At 43.8% G+C, this 16,047-nt stretch overlaps 1 protein-coding gene across 3 annotated transcripts in view; it reads left to right on the forward strand.

Annotated features, from left to right (window-relative positions):
* TXNRD1 (thioredoxin reductase 1) overlaps positions 1-16,047 on the forward strand; it is a 51,751-nt gene that overhangs the window by 8,347 nt on the left and 27,357 nt on the right. Inside the window, exons 2-4 of one of the 3 annotated variants that reach the window (XM_007066126.4) lie at positions 2,968-3,128; positions 6,820-6,880; positions 12,295-12,404. In XM_007066126.4, coding sequence (XP_007066188.3) covers positions 2,968-3,128; positions 6,820-6,880; positions 12,295-12,404 — 332 coding nt within the window. Of the gene's footprint in view, positions 1-2,964; positions 3,129-6,819; positions 6,881-12,294; positions 12,405-16,047 lie in introns of all 3 variants that reach the window. The other 2 variants (XM_027828425.3, XM_027828426.3) reach the window with 2 other exon arrangements.

Here is a 16,047-nt window from a genome sequence, read left to right on the forward strand (position 1 = left end):
TCCTACTCAAGATTCTCATTTCTGCATTCCAAGATTGCATTAGCTCTTTTGGCTACAGCGTCACACTGAGATCTTATGTTCAGTTGATTATCTAACGTAGCCCCCAAACCTTTTTCAGAGTCACTACTTCCCAGATTAGTCATCCATCCTGTAAGTATGGCCTACATTTTTTTGGCCCTAGATATTTACATTAGGGATGTAAATAACCTGTAAAAAACGGTAACCAATTAAAATTCTATCAGTTACACGGTTAAACATTTACCCGGGGAACTAGCGAAGCAGAGGGTGCTGCAGCACCCCCACATTTTACGTGGGGCTCTGCTGTCACCCCTGGGGATCCCCACTGCTGGGAGGGACCACCAGCATGGGGCCGGGAGCCCGGAGGGACCCCAGGCATGCTGGGATGCCGGGCAGCAGCAGAGCCCTGACATGGGGCGGGAGCTGGGATGCCAGCCATGCAGGGATGCCAGGATGGCGGGTGGCAGCAGAGCCCCGGGTGTGGGGCTAGCAGCCTGGAGGGACCGCGGGCGCGTGGGGCAGCAGCTGGGTCCCTGGGCGGAGTTTAATCGTTAACAGAAACCGATAAGCATCAAGCTTATCGGTTAACCAGTTTACGGGTTAAACTTTTACATCCCTAATTTACATTTAGTCATATTAAAACACATGCTGTTTGCTTGTACTCAGTTTACTAAGCAGTCCAGATCACTCTCAATTGGTGACCTGTCCTCTTCATTATTTGCCACTTCCTCAATTTTTTTGCCACTTCCTGCAGACTTTTTCAGTGATGATTTTATATTTTCTTCCATGTCACTGATAAGAATGTTAAATAGCACAGGGCCAAGAACCAATTCCTGCAGGACCCCACTGGAAACACACCCGCTTGATGATGATTCCTCATTTACGTTTTGAAAGCTCTTAGTTAGCCAGTTTTTAATCCATTAAATGTCTGCCATAAGAGCTAGTTGTTGTTATTGTGGTTGCCCCAGATTTGTGTTGACCACAATAACTGTGAGCATCAAGGCAGGAAGCCCAGATATGCAGGTCATCTCAAACAAGTGACAATAGAGACTTTATAGAGACTAGTCACATAGTGTGTTTATGCCACTTACAGTATGCTGCATCTTATTAGTCATGTTAAAATGATATTCCACTGTTCAGTAATTGATATGGGTATGTCCAAAAGATCATGAAATGTTAGATTATATAATGGTTTGAATTTTATTAAATGTGAAATATATTTATATTTTAACTATTATTTGTATCCGTATGATGTATACAGTAGCAGCCATGTTAGTCTGTTTTCTATTACATTGTACATGGGTGTGGTGCTTTACAAATAACTAAAAAACACAGTTCTAACCATGAGGAGTTCACAATTTCAGGACCTGATCCTGGAAACCCTTACTCATTTATGCAGTTCTTACACAGAAAAGTAATCCCATTTAGTTTGTGGGATTTTTGTTCTAAATTCAAACATGACATGACAAGGAAAAATAAATATTAGGGAGGTAATGGAGAGACAGGAAAAATGGTATCATTAGTTAATGTTAGTCTATTTTTAGACTATTTTCATACAATGTCCCAGATCCACAAGGGTATTTAGGCTCCTAACTGCTACTGAAATTGATTAATCAGAGCCTAATTGCTAAGAATTATTGTTGGTCTTATAGGATGGTTCTTATAAGTTATAACTAAATGTGTCATATACAGCTTTTTATGAGACCTATTATTGACATTTGTTATACTACAAAGCTACAGTAGTTTTATATTTGTTTATTTTAACCAGTTTTATTTACTTTAAAATAAAATGGGAGATGGAAATGTTCAGATACTGGAGTAAATCAGTATTAGTAAATAATTGAGTAGTAAATTCTGTCATTAAGAGGGGTATTATTAAAGTTTAGGAGCTATTGAATTAATTGCTGCAACCTTGTTCTATACTAGGCTTGTGTAATTTATATTGTGAATGCTCTGGAAACATTTAAGATTAGCACATAATCTATTTACCCTCATGTAAAACATCTCCATTAACATTAATTAGAGCCTCATGACTAAATCCCCATATGCTTTACTGAAAACATGCCACAGTCACGTGGGAAAAGAATATGATAAAGGTTTGAGCCTCTCTTGGAACACTGATGCTCAGCTGACGATGCTGAAGGCTCCAATTCTGAAATGAGATCTGAATAGGTGGACCCCAGTAATTAGGTTCTACAAGAATTCAGGGATCTTCCTGCATGGATCCGATTGCAGGAACAGAGCCAAATCCTGAAAGCTTGCCTCAGTTATGATTTCTAGAGCAAAAAATGTGAATGGTAAGGCGTTTTCATAAAATGTCATGCAATGAAATCCTGGCCTCATTGAAGTCAGTGGGAGTTTTGCCATTGGCTTCCGTGAGTTCAGCATTTCATGCTCTTATGCTGCGTCTACACTTGGAGTTGGGGGGGGGGGGTTGAGTCCCCCCAGCTCGTGTAGACATACTCATGCTAGCTCTCTTTGAGGCAGCACACTAAAAACAGTAGCTGCGGTAGCATTGGCAGCGGTGAGTGGCAGCACAGGCTAGCCATGCTAAGTATGTGCTCATGGGGTTTAGGTGGGTTGGTACTCAGGGCAGCTACCCCACGCTGCCACTTGCCACTGCCTTTGCTACTGCGGCTACACGGCTATTTTTAGCACACTAGCTTGATGCGAGCTAGCACAAGTATCTCTATGTGAGCTGGGAATCAAACCCCCAACTCCAAGTATAATCATACCCTTAGACTTTGCCTGCTGGTGTGTGAGCGGGGACAGAGAAAGAACAATGGAACCAGATGACTAAAATTAGGGAATTGTGTTAAAAAACCCTTTGAAATAAATTATTAATATTTTAATTTCATCTGAACCTATTCTCAGCATGTCATCTTTATCGTAAACCATTTTACAGTCTGGTTTTTGGTTACTCCACTTTGTTTTAATTTCTTATAGCAGCAGAAGATTATCACCATGCAGCTCAGAATGCAAACAATGGACAAGCCATTACAGCTTCCTGCAAAAATAAAGATACAGACCTGCAGTTTAAAATACAGGCCTACATAGATAAAAACACTGTTATGATCTTCAGTAACACAGCATGCAGTCTCTCTGCTAAGGTAATGTGTTAATTTTCATGCAGAGATATACAGGATTTGTCACATCTTACAAGTTCAGTGTCCTTCATTTCACTAACGTAATTGAGTTGCCAGATCCCATTGACTTCAGCATGGCTCCACACGGGCACAGGAGTCTGTTCATATGAAGTCATTTTCAGGATCAAGGTCTTGGTTGCTGTCTCCTCTACTTTTCCTAGTCCAGCCATGGCCAGAACCGTCTTTCTATTTTCCCCCCTAAAAAGTGTATTTCTGGTCTCTCATCCTCGCTGCAGACTTCTCCTGCATCTGGCACCCATCCCACTGTCCCTGACAAATATCTGGTCCTCACCTTCCAGCTCACAGGCCTCAATCCAGAAAAGTACTTAAGCATGTGCCTAACGTTTACTTCAGTGGGACATATTTAAGCACGTGCTGAAACCTAAGCATATGCTGAAGTGCTTTGCTGAGTGAGGGCCATAGAATGTTCTGTTTCTGGATGTTCTGCACCTGGAAATTAAGTTGCAAGGGCTAAATTTTGGCTCTTCATCCCAGCCTGTTCATTCAGGGCCTGATCCTAAATTAGAGTTTTCCTATTGACTTCAAGGCTTTAGGTCAGGCCCTCAGATAGATGACCCAGATGAGATTTCTTATTAATTCTGGGGCAGAATTTATCATCCCTTTGTCAATGCCAATTCTTGAGTTACCTTGCTTCTGTAATACTCTTGCTCTGCTATTTAGAGATTTCTTGAAAAGTTATTAATTTATCTAGTTTGTCCTTTTGGAGAAACAGAACTGTGAAGAGTAGTTTCTGCCTTTTTCACGTATTCATTGGCTTTGATTAACTAAGGATGATCTTTCTGTTAAAAGATGACCACTTTTTTTCTTTCTGTTATGGATAACATGTTTAACTCTTACTCAGGTTGAGAAGTTCCCAGAAGGAAATTCACATCTACATAAAGATATTTTCCCACTTATTATGTAACTTCCTGCATATGCCTCTACACATTAATTGTACATTTGTACTCTAATGGATGTAATTTAAAAATAATTTACGTTTTCTCAAAGGGGAACAGAAGTTTTATTTCAAGTTAATACATCATTTTTAAAAATGATGGGCAATTGGAATAAGATTTTATACATTAGCAGAGGGATCTATGTTAGAGCACAGCCCCATTGTTCCTGTTATTAGGGGTTCTGTTTTGCAGGATTTATTTTTAGCAATTTTTGATTCATTATTTATTTTTAATTTAGCAATTTTATGTAGATGTCCAAAAATCAGGGCACTAAGGGGCTTTCTCTTTGTATATACTGTAATAAATAATCACTTCATAATGTTCCCTAGTGCACTTCAATGTAGTACTGTTTCAAACAGCACTACATTAAAGCACACTATGGAATCTAAGGGTTTACACAAACCAGTTAATGCACAACACATTAGAGTGCATTAGAAATCACCGCCGTAGTGTGCATTACTGCTCCATGTAGACAAGCCCTTAAATACAAGTAACCATTTCCAGAGTTTTTCCAGTGTTTATTGAATAAGCACCAATTTAATTTTTTTAAAGTTGGTAGTGTTTTATTGGTATTATCAGTTAAAACCAGAAGCCCTACTGTTAATGTAAAGTATTTTTAACTGAATTCTAGCTCAAATCATCCGACATCTTGCTGTCACTCAAATCAAGCTTAACTTTGGATGGAAGCAAGATTGGGCCCTAAGACTTTAAAAGCCACAGAGCAGAACGACCACAGCACAACTAAGATTAAATCATTCTAGTTCTTGTGTCAGTAGTAAAATAAAACTTGTAATGGATAGATAAGATAGTGTGAGCGTCTGATTTTCTCAGGGCATTGATTATAAGGACAGAGTGGCAAAAATGGAGGAAAATATAAGACATTTTGAACTTTGGTGTTCACCTCTATTTTTAAGGCATCAGAATTAATGAATTCCTTGCCCGGCTAACTTCTAATATGGCAGAACAATCTACCTCACTCCTGATTTACCAGTTATGAGGCTAACATAACTCCTTTTTAATGGATTTTAGAGGGCTTGTCAAAATTAAATTGATAACAAAAACTCAAGGGTAGATTTGACCCTGCATCTGAGTTCTGCTTGGCTTAGGGAGGTGAGTGTAATGGAGGAAGGGCTTTGGGTAGCCAGTTCCAGCTCCTTGATCCTGTGGGCCAGTTTACTGTGGTCTAAGCAGTGGTGAGCTGGAGCTGGTTCGCACTGGTTCGCTAGAACCAGTTGTTAAATTTAGAAGCCCTTTTAGAACCAGTTGTTCCGCGAGGGACAACCAGCTCTAAAAGGGTTTCTAAATTTAACCGGCCAAAAGTGGTGCCTTAGACACTGACTCCGTGGGTGTTCCAGCCCTGGAGCACCCAAGGGGAAAATTTGGTGGGTGCAGAGCACCCACCAGCAGCTCCCAGCCCCAGCTCACCTGCACTCCGCCTCCTCCTCCTCCCCTGAACGCACCACCCAGCTCTGCTTCGCCGCCCCCCCCAGGCTTCCCGCGAATTAGCTGTTCGCGTGGGAAGCTGGGGCGGGCTGAGAAGCAGGTGGCGGCTTCGCACTCAGGCCCAGGGAGGCAGAGGTGAGCTGGGGCAGGGGGGCGTGAGGAGGGCCGCCCGTGTCACAGCAGGTAACCGGGAGGGTGGGGGGGGGGAGAGGGCGCAGGGGAACCACTCCCCGTCCCAGCTCACCTCTGCCCCCCTCGGCCTGAGCGGGAAGCCGCCGCCTGCTTCTCAGCCCTCCCTGGCTTCCCGCCGAACAGCTGATTCGCGGGATGCCGGGGTGGGGGGAGTGGAGAAGCAGAACGGGGTGGCACGTTCAGGGGCAGAGGCAGAGTGGAGGAGAGCTGGGGCTGGGCGCAGGGCAGGGAGCTGCCAGTGGGTGCTCTGCACCCACCAAATTTTCCCCGTGGGTGCTCCAGCCCCAGAGCACCCATGGAGTCGGCGCCTAAGGTGCCACTTTTGATGTGATCAGTGGGGGGAGTGACCGCTCCCCCTGCTCCCCACCCAGCTATGCTCCCCCGCCCCTAGGAGCCAGAGGGACCTGCTGGATGCTTCCTGGGAGGTGCCCCAGGTAAGCACTGCCAGGACTCCCAACCTGGCCCCGTGCAGGTCCCTCTGGCTCTTAAGGGTGGGGTGGGCACCCACTACGGTGGCCCACAAGACCCTCCTGCCTGGTTCTGGGGGCAGTCAGGGGATGGGGCATCAAGGAACGCGGGGGGTTGGATGGGGCAGGAGTCCCGGGGGGCGGGGGTGGGCAACGACCCCCTCGTGGGGTGAGGAGGGAACCAGTTGTTAAGATTTTGGCAGCTCATCACTAGGTCTAAGCCTCTGGTTGAGTTAGAGCAGCCTTGAAACTGCTCTAATTTATACCTCTGGCCCCTAAGAGAACTCATTGGAATTTCTTGTGCAAGACAGTGACTGCTCACCATTGGGAGTAAGGCCCAGTGTTTCCCAGAGACTGGCTAAGTGACTTGCGCAAGGACACAGTGAGGCAGTGTCAGAGCCAGGAAGAGAACCTATGACCTCTGAGGTTCTTCCCTAGCCATTCATCTACACGCCTCTCATTGGGAGGATTCTTATGGGCTAAATGTAGATAGCAGATAGGAGGATAAATGGGTGGCCTAGTAGAGGGAAGAACGGAAAATTTCGGTGTTCAGTGCTTTGTGTTAATGTCAATATTTATACACTGTGCTTTATGCAGGTGAAGGAGCTGTTCAAATCCATGAGCGTTCCCTATTGTTCACTTGAACTAGACAAGACAGGTAAGGCTCTTTTGCAGTTGAGTTTCTTGTATGCTAATAAATATACTCACAGTCTGTGAGCACCACAGTCTTTCTTAATATTTCCTATGACTACTTCCTCGTTGGCTGTATCCGCAAACAATGAGACTGCAGTTCTTCCTTGTAGTCTAAAGATAAAAATTTTTTTGCGTCTCTTCCTCATGGAGAGTATAGATATTCTTGTAAAACAGGTGAAACATTTCCTCCCCTGCCTCCTCAGAACAACTATTGAGAGTAACCTCTGCCTGACCTGTTAAAACTACAGTACCAAATGGAAGAACAACGATGAGTCCTTGTGGCACCTTAGAGACTAACAAATTTATTTGGGCATAAGCTTTTGTGGGCTAGAACCCACTTCATCAGATGCATGGAGTGGAAAATACAAGAGCAGGTATAAATACATGAAAAGATGTGAGTTGCCTTACCAAGTGTGAGATTGGTCTAGCGACTGTACCAAATGGGATTCACTGCTGTTGTGTTTCATTCTGCTATAGCTATGGCTGGGATTTGTATGATGGTATCTGAAAATGGTAGTGATGCTTCCTTCATCCTATATTGCTTTTATTTAATGTTTTAGCCCCTATGAGAGAAGGTGAGATTGTAGTGAAGTTGCTTTTATATGTATGATGCTTCTCAAACACATTAAACACAAGTAGCTAAATTGAGAGGTGAGGCTAGTGAGACTGTAAGTTCATGTAACATATGCCTTCATCCATACCTATAGGGCTTGCTTCTGATCTCACTTACGACATTACAGTAATGTAACTCCTCTGTCTTCAATGGGTCATTCCTGGCTTACGCTGATGTCAGTGAGAGGCGTAGAAAATCCCTTGTGTGTACATTATACCCATTTGATTATCTTTGACTGACCAACTTGCTCACTTTGGCACAGCCAACGATTGAACCCTGACTGTGAAGGCAAATGTGGCTCTAAACCACCTTCATGTTTCCTCTGATCTCAGCAGGGCCAGGGGTTGGGTCATCCCCTGACACAGACTATCCACAGGGCTGCTTTAATTTTTATGGTAATTTAGGCTACAATGGTCCTTTGGCCAGGGATCAGTGCAGTGTCACCCAAGCCAGCCCTGATACATCTCTTGCAATGGGGTTGAGGGGTGGCAGAAGCCACTGGCATAAAGCCAGCATAGCTGCCCTCTGCAAGATCACAAAGAGAAATTGTTGGGGCAAAGATCTAGTCTTATGATTTACACCCACTCATCACCCTGCAAAAGAGCCTTATGCACATTACCTTTGAATTTGGCCCACTGAACTTGAGTCTGTTGAACTGTAAACTAATGTAACTTATATTGCTGAGGGTCTAGGTGATAGGAGTAAAGCAACTGGCACATCATTGTTAAAACGAGGCATTTGTTTTTAAGTTGTCTCTTCCAGATTGTTAGAGTAGTAATGACAGCTAATTTTTCAATCAAATTCATTCTTGTGTAAAGGTTCTCTTGCTGGTGCACGCCAATGTCAGTCAGCAGAAAGTTTCTGCTTTGTGATATGGAGAGCAAATTCTTACTTAAATCAACAAAGACCTTCGTCTTGAAGTGCAGTTCTTAGATCTGCATGGCGAGTACTTTAAGGGTTTACACCTACCACACTTTCTTACATAAGCAACAGTTGCTTTTTTTTCCTTACAGCACTAGAAGTTACACAAACATTAGTCTGATGTTCTCAGGTGGGGCCTTAGAGTAAATGAGAATCAGGCCCTCCATTTTACTCTTGCACTTAATATTGAATTTTGTTTGGCTTTTTAATGCTGTAAAGAGTTTCTTGGTTTTTTTATAGTATCAGATTGTTAATGGACCCTGTGCAGGGGGCACAAGGGCTGGGGTCAAAGCTCTTTGTGCTTTTCTCCCCTTATCCTGCTCCACTGAGCTATCACAGGGTGCTTTCTTCCACAAAGGGGGCAGCCACAGGGGGGTAGAGTCTGTGCGTGGGCCAGCAGGTGAGCCCAGACGTGAGGAGAGCACACACTGCATCCATTTCAAGGGTGGCAGAGCTGCAGTGTGCACTTCCTGGAAACCCTAGAAAGAATTCCTCCTGGGCTACCATTGCAGCATAGTCCCTCCTTACACATTCAGTGCAGGGTTGTGCCTTTAAGACACAATCCATCTCATAGTGTTGTTAACATTAATGTATATTTAGTGACGGGACGGGGGAGTTTCATATTTTCTTTAATGTTACAGTGTGCCAGATGTAGTCCAATATCATGGTCCAACCAGCTTTTTATGGGTTTTCCTAATGTTATGGGCCATATATTCACCTGGTGTAAATTAGCACAGCTCCACTGAAGTTAGGGTGACCAGACAGCAAATGTGAAAAATCAGGACAGGGGTTGGGGTGGGGGGTAATAGGAGCCTATATAAGAAAAAGACCCAAAAATCTGGACTGTCCCTATTAAATCGGGACCTCTGGTCACCCTCACTGAAGTCATAACTTCATTAGAGCGATGCTAATTTATACCAACTATGAGAGTGGCCCTAAATGCCCTCTGTCTCAGAGAAGGATCCAAATGTGCTAGATGTGAGATCCAAGACCTGCTTGTGGATGTTACCCTGAGGAATATGCTAGTTTATCTAAGGGAAAATATAGATTCACCAACTCTCTGCATTATTGTAATTACCATTAATGGAAGAGATCCTACTGAGTGTTTGCCAGAACAAACAGGATAGCTTCTTTGCTTTGTCATTCATCTCTGGCTGTTTGCCCAGTGCAACAAGGGAGTGGCCAAGAAGCTATGAATTCATGACTAAGTTCTCCTGGGAGATACTTGGGGTGACTAGAGTTATTTGTGTACAATTTGCCTTCTCCAACCAACATATTTTTATCTCATTTCAGAGGATAGTTTTACATGAACATTCTTGAAGCTGTTTAAACTTGTTACAGGAATACAACATAAGGTTCATTTGTTTAAGGTCCATAGAACTGACTTTTTGAGGGGTTTTTTATATTTTTTTGGCAGGGGGGATATTCTCCCTCAATACAAATCCTGGGAGGTATTAAAAAACTGTGTCCCAGTATTCCTCAGCATGTATTGGGGTAGGCTGCTGTCCTGTCCCCTCCGCTCAGGAAGGATTAAACACCACACTCGGCGTCTGTTCAGCCCCTTTCCTTAGGGCACCATTTATTGTTTGCACTGACAATCTTTAGCAAACCCCAGAATCAAACAGTTCAACATAAATCCAGCAGCCACCCTTCCCACAACCCGAGGACTTTTTTGCCAGAGCCTCTCTGCACCTGGCAGCACCTGGTGCTGTGCTGGGAGTGCTGTCTCACCCTCTGTCCTGAAGTGGTTTCCATCATGTAGAGGGTTTACCATTTGGTTCAGTTACTGACCCTCCAAGAGCCACACTTTAACTGTAAAAGAGCCTTATGCAGCTCGTGAGCCACAGTTTGGCCACCCCTACTACAGACTGTCTTCCTGGGAGTCCCCCTGCCACATGAGCCCACCTGCTGCCTGGAGTGTTCCCTTTGAGTAGAACTCTTTCAGCCTTGATTGGAATCGGGTGCTCATCAGGCAATTACCTGACTCCTTCCTTCCCAGGGGCAGGGCAGGAAGAGGTGTGGCAGGGGCGAGAAGAAGTTGGGTGGGGCCTTGGGGGAAGGGTTGCAGTGGGGGCAGGGCCTGGGGTAGAGTGGGGGTTGAGCACTCCCAGGGAAATTAGAAAGTCGGTGTCTCGGGTGAGTATTATCCCTAAGTTACGGAGTAGGAAATAGAAATAATAAAGTTAAGGGCTAATTTTCAGTAAGTTGGTCTGTCTGTATTTCACAATTGCATTTCTCCTTTGTGTGCTCACTACCAGATATGTATGCACATATCCAGGACAGGTGTGTATCTAACCATGTGCATCTGCAAACCAGAATTTGCACTGCGCATCCTGTAGTAAGCAGAAGTATGCACACAACTAAATACACACAAGTGCATGCTGACCAACTTACTGAAAATCAAGTCCGACGTGACTTGACCAAAGTTACATGGAGATTCAGGAGCAGAGCTGGTCATATAATCTGTCATCTGTGCAAACCTTGCCTCTCCTCCTCATTCAGTGCTGTGCCAGATTATAAATCATCAGGCTTGGAGAATGTTAGTTGTTGTTTTCTACTAATTTGTTATACAAACCTCTCTGAACATAAGTGGGTAGATTTTTTTTTTTCCACATTGATAAAGTACTCCACAGAACTGGCTTTCAATCAGTCACATTATCTGTGTCTTTAGTTGGGCATTCTAAGATTTCACATATAACGTGCCGCATGTAATAATTTTGGCATTTGAGTTCTATGAAGTCAAAAATTTCTGGTTATCATACATCTGGGTTTTCCCGGACATGACCTCTTTTTTGGTAGTCTGCTCTCCATCTGGCAGGATTTTTCAAATAAGAGGAAATGTCTGGGGGGTAGTGGAGCAGATGCTGCAGCTCAGAAAGAGCGGTCTATGTGCTCCGATCAGTCCCTCCCCTGCATCCGCAGCTGCTGGATCCCACCCACCCCACCCCGGCCTGCCAGGTAAGCGGAGCTGCCAAGTGCCTCTCAGCCATGCCGCCTGCCGTGCTGCGGCGCCTTCGAGCCTGGCCAGGAGGGTGACCGGGCCAGGCTGAGGCTCCCTGCCCTGGGTATGGGGAAAAGCCTGCAAGCACTGACTGATGTGCTGGTGCCATGTCGCGGGCCTGCCACTGTGACAGGGAGTGTGACATTGACCCCCACCTTGAGTGTGAGGCCACAGGTACTCCCTCCAGCACAGCCCAGGTACCTCCTCCAGCACCCCCAAATACCTCTCCCAGGAAACCCCACCCCCTAAATACCCCTCCAGCACCCCCAACTTAACCTCCCCTCTTACTCTTCCCCTCCCCCCCCCGCACCCGCTTGGCAGTGTCCTCTATTTGGGAACTTGAAATATGGTAACCCTAGTCATGGTAACAGATGCAAATGAAGGCAGAGTTCTGAAGAAACTAACCAAAAGAGAACCATCCCGAACTTTTAATAAATTTTCATAAGATATTAGCATGGAAAACTAATGGTTGATGAGGGGTTTTTTTCTGGAGAGCTGAGAGTGAAAAATATTGGTAGTTATTTTCTTTAGAACTGTTAAAAACTTAACCACAGAAAATCTAATTTCCCTATTTTTTTCTAAATATATTGTAAAACTGGCAAGAACCCTAGCCAATCAGTTTATTGGATTTCAGCAGACTAAAATATAGCAAGTCATTCTACCTTTGCATGTGACTCATCATTGCCTTAGGAAACAGGTTGCATTGAAGTGTAATCCAGTTCATGGGGAAGTGAGTGATCGTTCTTGAGAAACAGAAAGCCACACCCCTCTGTTATTTCACTTCACATAGTAGCCTTCATAAAGGAAGACTTGAGACTGTATTCTTTTGTACTTTATTTCACAGAGGATGGGCAGAAGCTGCAAGACGCATTGTATGAACTAACCATGGAAACTTCAGTACCAATTGTATTTGTGCAACAGAAGCAAATAGGAGATTATGACAAAATTTTAAAGGTAGGAAAAGAAACAACATGAGCAAACCTTTATAACTTTTTAGGTTTGAAGGTAAGAATCAGTACAGATGCAGCCTTCCTTTTAACAGTATGTAGTTCGGGGGGTTGTTTCAGCTTCGAGTCACAGTCACCCTTTTCCCATATTACTGAATGGGAAGCAGGTCCTGGCAAGATCCCAGCTAAATCAGAGCAGTGCTCTGAAGGGGGGCTGGGAAGAGGGAGAGGGGAAGGATCTTGATATGGAAAAAGTTGAGAACTACTGATGTAGTAAAGAATCTAAACAGTTTCATAACTTGTATGATGCAAAGTAAAACATTCTTTTTTTAAAATTTTCAAAGCATGACTTACAAAGTATCGTCTCCTCTCCAGATACACTATAAGTAAGTTTTGTAGTCTCTTCTTATGATGTGTGCTTCATCAAGGTATCTTTTCTCACTAATTATGTTTGATGGTTATCTGGTAGTTATTTTGTGACGGCTGTCTATTCTCAGATGGGCTGTCGCCATCAGGCAAACAAAAGGATGTGTTTTGGGGAGGAAGAGAGGTGGAGAGAAACAGCACGCTTTCTTTTTAAACTTATTTCTATAAACGTGAACAATATGAATGGTATTTCACAGAGTACAATAAAAGCTTCCTTCCTAAGCTCTTCTAACAGAAATAGAACTTGAACCTAGCCATAGGGCAAAGGCCATGTTGCAAAAGAGGAACCGAATCCAAAGTTTTAGATGCAATATTCTTTTTTCTGTGGGTTTTGTGTGTGTGTGTGGTTACATGTTCCCAGCTACTGATGTCTCTGATGCTTTCAGGGTTTTGTTTCCATTTTTAAAAAGCAGTCTGTGATTAATGCTTCTGATTTAGCTTTCTACAGCCAAGTTTATACTACTGACTTTTGCTAATATAGCTGTGTTGGTCAGGGGTGTGGATGCGGTGTGATCTGTGACTTAAAGAGCTGTGCTGGAAAACCCCCCTCGTGTAGATGGTATAGCTTTCATAATATAGCTTATTTCGCTTGGGGTGACTGGAATAATAAAAGTTCAGCTTTGCCAGTATAAGCTGTGTCCACCCAAAGAGCACTTTGCTAGTATAGCTATTCTGGCAAAGCCTTCAAAGTGCAGACCTGCTCTAAATAATGAGATGTTGCATGTGGAATTTCAGTGAGGTTGACTTGTGCTGGGGCTAGGAGGTTGAAAAATCTAGCTTAAAATCAGAAGCTACTGTGAACCTTCGCTATGGAAGCATCATCATCCTTCCTTAATGCACTACACATGATATCTGTTTGGTGTGAGAGTCACAGTACATCGTATATGGTAGAATATTGACTCTTTGGAAGATATGATATACTCATTGAATGAAACTCCAAATAGAGAGAGATTTGTAGTGATTTCAGTGCGGCTTTAGGGCATAAGGATGCTTTTGCTAATTTATCGTATGTGTGATTTGTGATATAAATAACAGCACCATAATTTGTTGCGATGTTGTTTGCTTAATGTGGGTTTTTTTCGGGGGGCGGAGAGATGGGTGGAGTATTGCCCGATCTGTTCATTCTTTACTTCCTGATTTTTGTTCTATGAATTAGCATTTTCTTAATACGTTCCTTTATCTGACGCATTTGTTCTCTTCATGTACTTTTCACACCTTGATCCATGGGGATAATAACCTCGCAGTGCAGTGCAAACAGCTAAATCAACAAAAATGTGCTTGGCATGTAATTATAATAGATGCTTGAAGGGGTCTTGAAATTTAGTCAGCTCAATGAAGTGAGTTAAAGGTATTTTCAAGTGCTTTTCTTGTTCCCTGAATCCCCCTGCCAATTTGGGGGGGTTTTGCAATCAAATTTTCCTGTGTTCTTTCTTTTTTGTTTTTCAATGATTTTCTCTCCTTGCTGTCTGAAAGAAACAGAACAACAAAAGAAGACAGCAACAGACAGTGAGCTACGTCTTCTCCTTTCTCTCTACTCCACCCTGATCCACACATGGCTTTCAATACCTTTGTGCTGAAGAGGGATTTGTGCACTTTCCCCTGCTCTGGACACTGCAGAGGCTTCTCTGCTCAGTCTGGGGGGTCCATGCAGAAGTATACAATGGGATAGGACAGGGGTGGCTAACCTGAGCCTGAGAAGGAGACAGAATTTACCAATGTACATTGCCAAAGAGCCACAGTAATACGTCAGCAGCCCCCCCCATCAGCTCCGCCGGTGTCCCACTACCCCTCAGCACCTCCTGCCCACCGGCAGCCACTCCCCCTCCTCCCTGGGCCTCCCAATCAGCTGTTTGGTGGCATGCAGAAGGCTCGGGGGCCGGGGGGAGCGAGGGCATAGCAGGCTCACGGGAGGGGGAGAGGGTGGGAAGGGGTGGAGTGGGGGCAGGGCCTGTGGCAGGGGCACGGCCAGGGGTTGAGCAGTGAGAACCCCCCGGCACGTTGGAAAGTTGATGCCTGTAGCTCCAGTCCCGGAGTTGGTGCCTATACAAGGAGCCACATATTAACTTCTGAACAGCCGCATGTGGCTCCGGAGCCACAGGTTGGCCACCCCTGGGATAGGAGGATGCCTGTCATTCCCCCTCCGACCTTGCAGAATTTATCTGGAGAAAGTAATTCAGCCCCAGCCTGGCTGTGTTACCTCTTCCATGGAGGTCCACATTCTGAAATGAAGTTTCAGAATTACAAGATGCAAATTTTCTGAAAACATTTTTTTTTTTTTTAGTTTCAAACATTTTTTTTCTGTGGGAATGTCTGTCGAAATAATACATTTTTTCTAAATGCTTTGGTTTCAACAAAAATTCTGTCAAAAGTTTTGATGAAAAATTTCCTTCCAGCTTCCTTCCACTAGCTGACAAGCTCTCAGAGAGTTGTGTGGTTTCAAAGGTGGCTGTGTCCCTTTAACATACGGGGATGTTTATTTAGTATGGAAAGTCATTTGGAGCTATGCCCATGGACACCAGCTGAGGATCTGGTCCTTTCTCACTAGAGGACTTATCTTGTGCCGTTGGGGTCAATGGAAGTTTTGCCTGCAACATCAAGTATCAGGCCTCGAGGGAAAAATCCTTCATTGGGATTTAGACTGAGTAAAAAATGAAGTGGGGCCCCACACATTTAATACAATGGCTGATTTTGGACAGAGGGATATGAAGATTAATGGAATGTGCTTTATAGACTACAACTGTCCAAATGCATGACTATTAGAGCAGAATAACAACAGCTAATCCACAAAAAGAGAGCAGAGGCAAATTCATCTCTGGTGCAACTCCATTGACTTCATTTGACTTTCTTTCATTTCGTCTTATGATTCTGGAATGAAAGCTAAAACTATTATGTAAGACCTCAGGGAAAGCCACATGCAAAAAACATTAAGTATAGTTTTGTTTTCTAAGAGGGACTAGTTTATGTAAAGTGGTAAATGAAGTTTGTTTAAAAACTTTAGGGGATGTTTTCAGGGAATATGGCATTGCTGAATTTTCCTGCTCAGACATGCTGTGGAAAAAACAATTCTAGAAAAGGGTGGCGGTTAGTGGGGGAATAATTATTTAAAAAACCCCAATAGATTATAGACCTGTTGCATTCACTCTGTGTCACCATGTTATATAGTATGAACAGGGACTAGGGCTGATTTAATACAGTACATTGAACTGTTCAGAGCAAACCTGCAC

This window comes from Chelonia mydas, chromosome 1, assembly GCF_015237465.2.
Source record: "Chelonia mydas isolate rCheMyd1 chromosome 1, rCheMyd1.pri.v2, whole genome shotgun sequence".
In the NCBI taxonomy this organism is placed as follows: Eukaryota; Metazoa; Chordata; order Testudines; family Cheloniidae; genus Chelonia; species Chelonia mydas.